At 37.9% G+C, this 12,903-nt stretch overlaps 1 protein-coding gene across 17 annotated transcripts in view; it reads right to left on the bottom strand.

Annotated features, from left to right (window-relative positions):
- Positions 1-216: 216 nt before the first annotated feature.
- The window catches only part of ptprub (protein tyrosine phosphatase receptor type Ub), a 222,249-nt gene continuing 209,562 nt past the window's right edge, over positions 217-12,903 (bottom strand). For 12 of the 17 annotated variants that reach the window (XM_079894983.1, XM_079894995.1, XM_079894996.1 and 9 more), the window contains 5 exons: positions 12,379-12,693; positions 11,050-11,175; positions 7,750-7,907; positions 3,943-4,078; positions 217-2,736 (listed from right to left, as the gene is read on the bottom strand). In XM_079894983.1, coding sequence (XP_079751109.1) covers positions 2,674-2,736; positions 3,943-4,078; positions 7,750-7,907; positions 11,050-11,175; positions 12,379-12,693 — 798 coding nt within the window. In that variant the 3' untranslated portion in view covers positions 217-2,673. The remainder of the gene's footprint in view (positions 2,737-3,942; positions 4,079-7,749; positions 7,908-11,049; positions 11,176-12,378; positions 12,694-12,903) is intronic. The other 5 variants (XM_079894994.1, XM_079894998.1, XM_079894986.1 and 2 more) reach the window with 1 other exon arrangement.

Below are 12,903 nucleotides of genomic sequence, written 5' to 3'. Positions count from 1 at the left end.
AGCATAGGTGACTACCAGTAGAAGTTGGCTAATGTCTTTGGAATGCGCATGGTAAAAATCAAAATCATTGGAGGGGTTTAAAGTGACTGAATGGGCCTTCTGAAGGGGCGACTTTGGAATGGCTTTTAGAGATCATCCTCAGCTGACTGAGCATGTGTCATATCTTTTGGCGACATATTCAGGAAATAGTCTTATACAGAACAGTACATTCAACTCTTTCTGTTACTTTTAAATTGTTAAATCTGGCCAAACAAACTTTATTCACATACTATTCACAGAACACAAATATACATCTATATGTACACATACTTTCCACCAGGCACTTTCCATGAAAGTCCACAGGGGGGGTTCGGTGAAGAAAGTCACAACACTGTCTTTGTAGCCTCTTCAATCAATCAATATTTTCTCTGGCTCCCTTAGAGGAACAGTTTACCCCAAAATGAAAAATCTATCATGATGTCGTCCCATACCCATACAATTTTAAATTCATCGAAATGTCGAAATAAAGAAATATAGGTTTGGAACTAGTAAATAATTTTGGCTTGAGGATTAGTAAATAATGGCAGGCTTCCCTTTACCTAGCTTGTTAATATAATCAGGAATCTTGTGTCACTCAGTGTGGACCGGGGCAGCCTGGCATCTGAGATGCTTTAAGCAGAGCAATGTAATTATTGGGAAAACGCCTGTGGTTTGCTAACTTGGCATCTTGCTGAAACTGCAATTCACAGTTGGGGTCATAACAATTTGAGAGATGTAAGTGTAATACTGATGTGGATACTCTCAGCATTTATACTTAGTGCTTGCAGTTAAAAATAGCAAACTGTATTTATCACCATTGAAATGTGGTAGTTTAATCACTGAACTCTGGCTGTCAGTTCTAATTGCCTACACTAAACTGTCTGGCACCTTCCACGAATAAGGTGCAAAATACAGCCTGAAGCTCTTAAAAAACAAACCTTTTCAACCAATAGACAGTGAGAGAAGGTTCTTCGGCTTTAGAAAATGTTGATCTTCATCTTCATAAAGTCACATAGGTACAATTTTATATGAGCAATTTTATGTAACCCTGTTACCAAACATATCAAATCAAGTTTAAAAGCCAGATTTGTATGATTTTACAATGTAGCAATAACAATGAAATGTCAAAATGAAATAAAAATGCGTAATCGTTGCTTAAAAAAAAAAATATATATTTCATAAAATAACTTCTTGTTCAATAAGAGTGGAATAAAAGATATATATGGTTTAAAATTTCTGAAGTGAGCTAACTTTTACCACTGATGGTTGAAAAACCTTCATGAGACACTACAGTACTGTATTCATGGAATGCACACTCGGTGGTCAAACGATCAACCATCATGTGTCCAGCTATTATAGAAAAACAGCAAATAAAACAGGATGGACTGTGAATGTGTAACTTAAAGGGATGCTTTGAAGAATCTCGAGCCCAGGATTCAGCTGTACACGCAAAGCTGCACAATTGTTAAACAAAATCCACTCAAAGAACACGAGTCAGTCCGATAAATAGTTACAAGTGAATAGAAGAAGATCGCCGGTGTTCTTTTTGGTCCCTTTCTCCTCACTTCTGACACAGTTTTGCCTCCGTTCCCTGTTTCGCAGCACAGTTGTAAAAAGACTATTAACTGCACTCTCTCAAAACCATTGAATGAGAGGATAAAGGTCAGGGTGTAATCCACCGCAAGCTTTAGAATGCCATCACGTCTGCCCCTTGTTAATGTACTTCCTTTGCTTTAAGCACACAGGGCCACTGTTAGCACTTGAGACTTACACCTTAAGACGTCAGGGATTTCCAGCAGACGGTAAGTATATATACAAGTGAGAGGAAAAAAGACAACAGCTATAACAAGATAGGAAAGCCACAGCTGGGCAACATGGCCACCTGACCCTCCTGTCAATCTCCTCTTGAGACATATGGCACCATATATAGTAATAAACTCCGCCTCCGATGACACAAGAACCAAGCCTCAGAGACGCGGAAAACGGTGGTGAAAAGCGAGTCCTTTGCGTTGAAGAGGCATCGACGTCTTGATAGGCAGTTGATGGAAAGCTGTCTGCTGGTTGAATCTGTGTGTGTGGATGTCAGCGTTTGTGCATGCATGTGTGTTTTGTCCTTTTGGCGCTTTTTTAGGGGCTTGGCAAGGTGCCCGACTCCTTTTTAAGAGCCCCGGTACAGACGCCCGACTCTCATCTCCACTGCACTGCACATGAAGAGATCTTCTCCAAGTGATGTTTATTTCTGCTCTTCAGTCCAGCCAGCCAGAGAAACAGGCAGGTGTAAAATAAAGCCGCTGTTTTTAGAAACAGCCCACTATCTCTGCGAGCAGAAGTAAACCAACCACACCGCACCAAGCCAGGCTCTGGAATCGCTCACAGCTTTGAGGAAAATGTGCTGAAAAAATCCTAAACCGAAAAAACAGCCATGACAGAAAAGGGATGTAACATATTTAGATGTTTGGGATAAAAAAAAGAGAACCGGCAGAGAACTGCTCTTTTTTTTTTTTGTCCCGTTTTCTTCCTTCTGCTTTTTGATCTGGGTAAGACGACAGAAAGACGGGAAGCAGAGGGGGATGAGGGGGTGTAGAGTGAGCCTGCCGGTGGTCCTGCTCCATGCAGTGAGGTCAGCATGGGGGGTTGGGGGGGGGGGGAAACCCGCTATCTGACCTCCAAGCAGTCCAAATACTCCAAAACCAGCTCATAACAGAAACGATACTGCTCCTGCACCACACACACAGAGAAACGACAGAATTAGTGCAATAATTCACTTCTATATTTTTGTATACACAACAGTTCAAATTTTTGGCTGCATTTATTTGATCAAAAGGTAATACTTTATTTTGATGGGCCCTTTTAAACATTCTGTTGTTGACTATAAGTAACTTTGCAACTAACTCTCGTTGGAGTATAAGAAGACTTCATATTTGTTAACTCTTTATTGTGATGCTCCGCCAACAGACATTCTACTGACTATTAGTAACTTTGCAACTACATGTCAACTTATTCTAACCTTAACTCTACCAGTCTACTAATACTCTACTAACACTCTAATGAGAGTTAGTAGACATGTAGGTGCAAAATTATAGTCAACAGAATGTGTTAAAGGGACCATTAAAATAAAGTGAAACCGATCAAAAATACAGTAAAACAAGTAACTTTCTGAATATTATTATAATTTGCTGAATTGTTGCTTGAGAAATATTTCTTATCATCAATGTTGAAAACCATTGTGCTGCTTAATATTTTTGTGGACCCGTGCTACATTTGTCTTTTCCAGGATTTTTTTTATTGAATAGAAAGTTAAAAAGAACTTTTTTATTTTAAATAAAAATCTTTTGTAACATTATAAATGACTTTACTGTATAAAATAAAATAAAAACTCAAACTTTTAAATGGTAGTGTGGTAGAATGGTATAATGGTACAGTATAAGTCAGATTACATTTGCACTTAAGGTATTAATAAAATACATTTAACAGTGATTTTTTTTTTTTTTTTTTTTGATATTTCATTCTGCTTTCAGAAATCATTTATAATATTATTTTATTGTATCTGCATGTTTTTCTTTTTTTTTCTTTTTTTAAATGCTTTAGTACAATGACAATACAAAAGCAAACCAATTTAAATTTAGGAAACAATAACGATTTTGTTGACAAATATCACATTTAATATTTCTTTACACATAATAAGTTTTTATACATGAAAATTAAGCGGCCTTGTTATTTGAGTTAGGGTGTTCCTCATCATATTTGAAAACCCCTGCTCTAATAGGAAAGCCTACTCAATTGGGATCAGGGAAAAGGGGGATCACCAGTAAAAAGTCTTGGGCCTATATGAACTTTCTAGAAAGGCCCTGATCAACTGATAATGATTTTTGGTATTTGGGTATTTATTTGAAAGGCAAAGACTTTCTGAACTTTTGTACCTACCAGTGTCTCCACCATGTTGGGCTTAGCGTTACGAAGAGTCTTGACAGCATAGAAGACGTCCACCATGTTCTGGTATTGGATCATCTCCATCAGGATGTTGCTGGAACAGTACATTCCACTGCGACCACCGCCGTTCCTAGGAATACAAAAAAACCCGTCTGTCATGAGCAAAGAAGAGACAGACATTGAAGAAAAAGATCTGGCTTGTGCTGCGTACTGATATTCAGTCTACAACAGAAATTTCACACATCCAGTTAATATGAAACCAGCCTGCATGAGAGGCATACAAAGAGCTTTCTGAAGATCCTCTGCTGTGTACAGCGGCTGAAAGATGAGGCAACGCTGAGATAATCAATCGCAGTCAGTGCTTTGGCAGTTCTGGATTTAGCACGGAGAAAGGCCTGCACTGTTCTGTATTAAAGCATAATTGATTTCATCTCCATAATCTCTTCTCTCTGCCTGTGGTTGGTAACACTATGTGACAGTTTTGAGTGATGTGCTTCTGGGCGGCGATGGGAAGGGAATTCGTGCCTGGGGTTCCAGATGAGACGGCTCGGTGGGCAAGAGTGAGACCCGGAGACAAAGATGTGGTGGAAGTGGAGCGTGTGGTTAAATGGATAACGAGAATGTTAACACCTAGGCTAAGATCATCGAGGCTGGCTATGAGAGAAGTCCTTGATTAGAAAACATTTTATTTCAGAACCATTTTGTGTGTTTAATTTGTTTACATCAGGATATTGTTCATGATTTGTTTGCGAAGTTATACAGGAATTCGGTATTTTGCATATAATTATCTCTTATCTGACTCACTGGCAAACAGAGATAGTTGTCACGGGAGACGCAGATAACACTACAAAGACAAGGATTAAGTGTGCTGTTCAAGGGCACAACGGCCATCACTCGGGCCGCTGCGAGGAGACGACACTTCAACAATATGCAAGGCCAGAACGTGACCTGAAGGACAGTCCACGTTCTCTTATGAAATGCCCTGGACCATTTATCTGTGGGCGATCGGGAGTTCAAATACAGCTTGTGTGAAACGTTCAGATCAGGTCAATAATATATATATATATATAAAAATTATTTATTTTTTTAATCACAAAATGTTCTCTTATATTTAGTCCTTTATCTCTTAATTTCCGTCAAAGTATGAGTGCTCTTTGATTAGTTCATTTATTTTCTGCTCTTCAGAGTTATCACGATGCTTTTATCTTTCCCTTTTTGATCTCTTATATTTGTTTTGGCTCAATTTCTTTGAACTATTTTAGCTGAATATTATATGGCATCATTCAAATTGAACTATATTTAATTAATTAGTTAATTAATTTTATGATACTGCCTTTTATAAAATCTAATTATACATACACTATATATTATATATACACTACCGTTATATATACACTACCATTCAAAATTTGGGGGTCTGTAAGATTTTTTTAATGTTTTTTAAAGTCTCTTATGCTCACCAAGGCTGCATTTATTTGATCAAAAATGCATTAAAAACAAATTTTGTGAAATATTATTGCAATTTAAAATAACTTTTCTATTTTGCTAAATTTTAAAATGTGTTTTATTTCTGTGATGACAAAGCAAAGTTAAAGCGATCGCGTCTCTTCAAGAAAATTTGGACTAAACCGCTGTTCTAAAAGGCTACTACTACTACTTCATATGGATAATTCTTTCTGATCTGTTTAAGCATCAAAGTGGTAGTTGTGTGTAGCTGTGAGTGGAGGGACAGAAATCGTTCAGATTTAAAAAAAAAAAAACCTGCATTTGTGTTCTGAAGATGAACGAAAGTCTTAAGCCAGGAACACACCAAGCCGACGTCAAAGAACTAGCAGCGATGAAAGCTGACTGTGTTGTAGCCTCTCGTCCACTGAGTCTCAGCCAAAAGCTGCGCTTGAACACACCAAAGGGACTAAAGGCGACTGTCGCTTAGCACATGCATTCTGTGCCTGTGTGTAAGTAAATATCTGTCTATATCAGCAGATGTGAATAGTCTATTTTCTTCATTCAAAAAGGGAAACCAAAACTAGGACTGCTGATATACAAACCACAAACAACGTCAATGTCAATCACTTTCTTCATTCAAGTCGGCTCATATTATTATTAGGGCTGTCAAACGATTAATCGCGATTAATCGCATCCAAAATAAAAGTTTGTTTTTACATAATACATGTGTGTGTACTGTGTATAATTATTTTCTATATATAAATACACACACATGCATGTATATATTTAAGAAATATTTGCATGTATATACTGTGTATATATATTTATATTATATATAATTTATATTATATATAAATAACACATTTTCTTAAATATATATATATATATATATATATGCATGTGTGTGTATTTATATATAGAAAATAATTATACTCCGTACACAGACATAAATTATGTAAACACAAACTTTTATTTTGGATGCGATTAATCGCGATTAATCGTTTGACAGCCCTAATTATTATGAAAATATTTGTACATTCGAATGCTCAGGTAAGATGACAAAATTAGAACAGCCTTCTGTCAGTGCTGTCTTGATCTCTTTGCTCGCTTTCATCACTTTCGATGAAAAAACTAGGCAAAACATTTTAACGTTGCCCGATGGCCGACCGTCGGCTTGGTGTGTCCCGGCCTTGGGTTTGGAACGACATGATGGTGAGTAAATGATGACAGAATTTTCATTTTTGGGTGAACTAACCCTTTAACAAATTAATATTTTTATCAATATTTATTTTTATAATTTTAATGCATCCTTGCTAAGTAAAAGTATTATTGTTATTATTTTTTTAATTCTTACTGACCCCAGACCTTTGAATCTTTAGAATTCGGTGAATTCCGCTTCCTTTAGTTACAATTCCAAGTCGAATTCAGCTTCCGGTGCAGGGTAGCCAATTCACTTTACATTCATACTCATGAATTGAAAAGCAATACTTCAATTATAAAGAATAAAATCTCAAGTGGGCAAGTCTTTTGAGAAACACTGGCTCATTAATCTTCCTTCCACTACCTGTATTACTGATGGAGAGTGCCAGTGCACCTGCTAGACTAGACACATCTCACTGTACAAGCAGAAAAATTATATATCTGTTTGTATCAGTGGTTTGAGGAAACATCAATCAATGACACGCTGCAGAAGACACATGGCGGAAGTAAAAGATGTAGCTGAACACAGCAGGATCACATCATTAAGCTGATATGATGTTTTTTATTTGTGTTTTTCATTATATCATTTGTCTGTATCTGATTAGCACTACATAAAGCGTATGACATCACAATTTAAACAGTTGCATTTGTATATTACTGTTCTGCAGAAATCAATGGTCAAACCAATACACTCACAAAGTAATGATAGAATACACTCAAAAAGAGCAACTGTTCGTTCAGTTTAGCTAATTAAAATCAGCTCTGGATCACAATGTCGCAACCTAATTTAATTGCATGCAATATTAATTAGCAAAATGGAAGCTTACTTAATCTGTTGCATTAACACTATGAATAGTATTCATTGGCATTAACTGAATATATAGACATCCAAACCAAAACAGACACAATGGAAGTTGACTCCTGTTGTCCACCAGAAGAAATAAAAAGTAGATGTTTGGTTAAATTAAATTTTTTAGGCAAAACTGAACTAATTTAACTTCAACTAATAAGACTACAACAAATGTATTGAAAACACTTAAGAGCCATTGTTCAAACGGAAATTCAGCAGGCGTTATTTTATAAGATGCTGTAAATGAATAAAAACATTGTTTAGTTGAGTTGGGATTGTGTGGAACATGCCGGGATACTACTCACAGGCAGTGGACCACTGTACGACCCTCCCCACACTCCCTCTGCCACTTCTGTACGCTAGCCAGCAGGTTGAGGAAGGCCTTTTTGGAGTCAGGCACGTCACGATACGCAGACCAGCGCAGGAACTGGAACTGGCAGACGACCAGCTGACCCTCCTGCAGCTTTGCATGGATGAGATGGGGGAAAAGGAAAGGTCACGATCAGTAATGCATCGCCAGCTGTGCATTTGGACTTGTTTATGGATGTGTACAGTAGCGTAGGACTGTTCTCCAGCAGTGCCAAGTCAGCAGTGTTTAGGTTGTGATGAATGAGTCTGCTGGGAAAGAGTTTCACTCGGGTGGGGAAGAAACGCTATAAGGCTGGCCCTGATACATGCCTGCTTTGGCTTAAAACACAGGTGGAATTAATATAGAGCCCTGAGGCACACCCCAAAACTGCCCTAAGGCTTGCTGGGAGAAAGTGAGCGCACTGACCATAGCTGAGCGACAAGCATATCTTTAACAAGTCTGAGATTATGATTTTTCTGTCCAAATCTTCTTCCAATTTGTAAACAATTAATAGAAAATGCATATATGCCAGAAGAAATTAAAGGATAAATTAAGATGTATTAAGCGATGTCCGAATTAAAGAACTTTTAAAGCCTATTCAAGTGATAATAACTGCCCTCATTGAATCTCATTTGTGTTCAATTAGATTATGGTGACTTTTAGATGCATTATGGAATCGGTTGTTGCATGTACCGTAACTCAACGAGCGTCAATTTGATTAGCAAAATAGGAATTGCATTGACATTTAAGACCTAAGGGGTCTTTTTTAATTAAAAATATAAATAAATAAATAAAATTAAATAACAAACCGGCAATTTTAACAATTTTAGTTTCCCAGAATGTTCTAGAAACATTACTTTTTGGTTCCCAAAGCAGACAATTTAACATTCTTTAACAGGTTTAGAAAATGTTCCTCTACCTCTATATTCCAATATCTTTTACCCTGATGTACATCAGTCTACAAACCATTTTGATTTTATTCATTGTTTAATCAATCATTAAAGGATTAGTTCACCTCAAAATGAAAATTTCCTGATAATTTACTCACCCCAATGCCATCCAAGATGTTCATGTCTTTCTTTCTTCAGTGGAAAAGAAATTAAGTTTTTTGAGGAAAACATTTCAGGATTTTTCTCCACACAATGGACTTCAACGGTAACCAAATTGTTGAAGTCCAAATCAATGCAGTTTCAAAGGGCTTTGAAATGCTTCAAAGGGCTCTGCACGATCCCAGCTGAGGGATAGGGTCTTATCTAGCGAAACGATCGGCCATTTTCTAAATAAAATAAAAACGTATATACTTTTTAACCACAAATGTTTGTCTTGTGCTGGTCTGCGACGCGCCAGGCATTAAGTAATCACGTTGGAAAGGTCACGCTGGATGTAGGCGGAAGTACCGCCCCATTGTTTACAAAGCGAACGTGCGAAGACTAATACAAAAGCCCTTTAACAAAAAAGGTGAAACAATGATGTCGGACGATTTTGAAAAGTTGGAGGAGAAAATGAGATGGAGTTTTTCGCCCTACCCTACCTTTTTGAACTGGAGTACACAGATGAAGACCTTAGGCAGATGGAGGAGGCCGCTACGTCCAGCGTGACCTTTCCAACGTGATTACGTAATGCCTGGCGCGTCGCAGACCAGCACAAGACGAACAATTGTGGTTAAAAAGTATATACATTTTCATTTTATTTAGAAAATGACCGATCGTTTCGCTAGATAAGACCCTATTCCTCAGCTGGGATCGTGCAGAGCCCTTTGAAGCACTTCAAAGCCCTTTGAAACTGCATTGATTTGGACTTCAACAATTTGGTTACTTTTCCACCAAAGAAAGAAAGACATGAACATCTTGGATGGCATTGGGGTGAGTAAATTATCAGGAAATTTTCATTTTGAGGTGAACTAATCCTTTAAAATTAGCCAAGCGCATCATGACACATAATAGGGAAAATTAAATGAACATGCAAGATTTAATTTGATCATTATTATGTAAGATTTCCTGGATAATCACAAGTTTTGTAAAGTTTTGTATAAAAAAACAAGTTTTATTATAAGTGAACATGGCAACACCACAGACAGGGCACACCGTTTAAAGCAGAAGCAGTATACACTAACATTCTCTACCACACAATCTGAGTAATAGAGATGTCAGATTTGAACACATGCACCCACAATCACAAGCATCTCATCCACACCCCCCATAATTCTCTCTGTAGTGCTGAAAATGCCTTTCCCCCACTCAATCGCCTTAGTTTCTAATGTTCCGCAGACACGCAGCATGCCAAAGGATTAAAACACTGTCACATCGGTCAAAAGTACATTGAGCAATGAGGAAACTGCAGATGTCTATTAGCCAAAGAGCACTGCCATCAAACATTCGAGAGAGAAAAACAGAAGAAAATTAGTCCTTACAATAATGACAAGCTGGGGCAAATTGAAAGTGGTAAAAATGACCTTATGTGGCACGCTCATTAATGTATATTTCATATCTGCAGGCTTATGGAAACTTATTTCACCATCTGTCCTTGCCTGCGAAAGTGACGCCATATGAAGTGTCATGTGCTGATGGTATGAAAATGGATATTTTGAAATAGCTTTTCCTCTGTTCTTTAATTGCTCTTGTAGCTTTGCCTGACAAAATATATTGGACTGACAAACACTATTTATTATACCACTTTATCTCGTAGTCTATTAAAGCGTGATATGAATGTAACATGGCATAATGGCCAACAGAGTAATATAAAAGGCCTCAAAATGCTTTTAAAGCTTTTCAGAGATTACATAAAAATCTCAATTTCCGCACTTTTTAAACGTAAGGAATTAAGCTGACAGTTAAATGGCACAACATAATGATCAACCGGTTCTAAGGTATGAAAAATGTATTATTGCAGAATATCATTAAAGCCCTGTGGTGGTAATGCAAAGAATTCTCCCAGGAAATTACTTGGAATCGATGTATTTTTAGAAATAAATTTAAGAGGCTCATTTGCAAAGCTGGATGACTTTTTAACTTATGTGTACCTTTAGAGGCCCAAAAGAATCAAGTCAGTAAACTTCATTTGTTAATGCTTCAGTATACTATAATTTTGCATAATTGCTCAATTAAAGCAATTCTCTGAAGTGAGTAAAATGATGATTAAGTGATTACCTTTCTAATAACTTAAGGGTATATTAAGGGTCTGCTAAGCTTATGATGTACAGGGGAAATATGAGATACATTTTTATGGAAGAGAGTGAATGATAATTGATGGAACTCACTCTCGTCACATTTTTGACCCGGAAAAGGCGGGTGATGATGTCCTCATCTGCAGACATGGACAGAAACTCCACTTGCATAGGACCATACTGCTGAAGACCTGGTTCAGGCCAGTACTGCACACAAGGCTGGAGAGAGAAAGACAGGAGGAGGAAGAGAGAGAATGGATGAATAAGTGTTTAGAAGCCATAATTTGACATTACAAGTTCTTGATTATTTCTGGATTGATTTTTCAAAGTCAAGTTTCTTTCACAAAGGTGTTTGAAAACCATTCACGCTTTATGGATTCTTAAAATAAAAAGGAGAGAATAATAAGAAAGAAAAGAAAATGGGTTCTTCAGGGAAAGTTTTTTAAATAACTAATCCGTTTAAATTGTATTAAGCCTTAAAGTTCTTCATAATTAAGGGCGTAGCCACATGAGTGACAGGTGGATTTCCACTGATGTCACTACCAGCCGTTTGTCTGCTGTCTGTTAGCCGTCACATCACCTCAGCTATTCCCGCCTCTTTGCCCATTTTCGGTTATCCGGGAGTGACGCGCTTCCAAGATGGCGTTGACAGGCACCGCCCACTTTGGGCTTCAAAAATGCTCTTCAAAAGCCTACGGGTGACGTCATGGACACTACGTCCATATATTTTTACAGTCTATGGTAAAAACCGAAGTATACTTTGGGCTTAACAATTTGATACATGAAATCATTCCATTTTTATCATTCAAATCTCATCAATATTTTGACTCCATTGTATTTGGAATATATTGCAGCCTTAGAAATCAGCATCTATACACATGAAACTCTGTAGCCTTGCTAAATTGAACTGAGCTGAACTTAAACGGGCAGAGACAGTGAGAACAGACAAGAAAGAGGAAGAACATTAATGACACCGAGGCAAGTGAGGTGATGAATATTAACTCTTATGGACTGCAGAGAGCAATCATGCGAATGAAGAAGAGGGAGAGACGTTAATCCACCACAGAGAGAAAAACGAACAGATCGACTGCGAGAGTGACACTGAGTAACTGCCGGCATGTTAGCGCACGTCAGGGTTTTCAGAGAGTCGTGATCAAGAAGAGCACCGGAACGCCACTCCGCAAACTCAATGGAAAGCTGTATGTAAATGAGACTTGACTATAGGCTTATGAATATATAACACTTCACAGGGAGATTAAGAGAAGCTGGGGACAAAACAGCTTAAACGACTTCAAAGGACATGCGATGATGCGAATGCAAAAAGGCAACCGATAAAGATGTATTTTGAAGGAAAAAAACCCCCAAAGTCCTCTTGGGGGCTGTAGTGGAAGTTCTGGTGGCTGTGTGGATGCTTTGGCTTACCCAGGCAGAGTTAGATTGGTTCAGCTGATTCAGCATGACTACAGAGGTGCAGCCGTAGTCAAACACCAGCCTCCAGAAGTCAGAGGTCGTGCCGGGCAACGGGTGGGGGGTGACAATTAAAGCAGCAGGCCGGTGGAAACTATCCATCAGGGCTGCGTTAATGTAGTTGTTACTCTCGCCCTCGGTGGTCACCAGAAAGGCGAGGGCCCTGTCAGGAGGGAGAACGTCCATGCTGCGGTTCTTCTCGCGGTTTCGTGGTAACAAAGCGATGCTGCACTCCTCAACGTCCAGATGAGGTGTCACAGAGTTTAGCGTCTGAGGGAAAAAGAAATGAAATGATGTTGACGACGAATTAAGCTTTGCAGTGTTTGTGGTCAATGGGTTTATTATCGTGATGATGCATCCATATGACATCAAAAAGTTACAGAAGTTTAGATTGAGACATTTTAAATCAGTCAAGTAAAACTATTAAAAGCTGAAATAAAGCTACATAAAATAAAACAAATAATAGATGAAAAACTTAAA

The sequence above is a fragment of the Squalius cephalus genome (assembly GCF_949319135.1).
Source record: "Squalius cephalus genome assembly, chromosome: 15".
Classification (NCBI taxonomy): Eukaryota; Metazoa; Chordata; class Actinopteri; order Cypriniformes; family Leuciscidae; genus Squalius; species Squalius cephalus.
The sequence above is the reverse complement of the archived record's forward strand: the minus strand, read 5'-3'. Positions and strand labels throughout refer to the sequence as shown.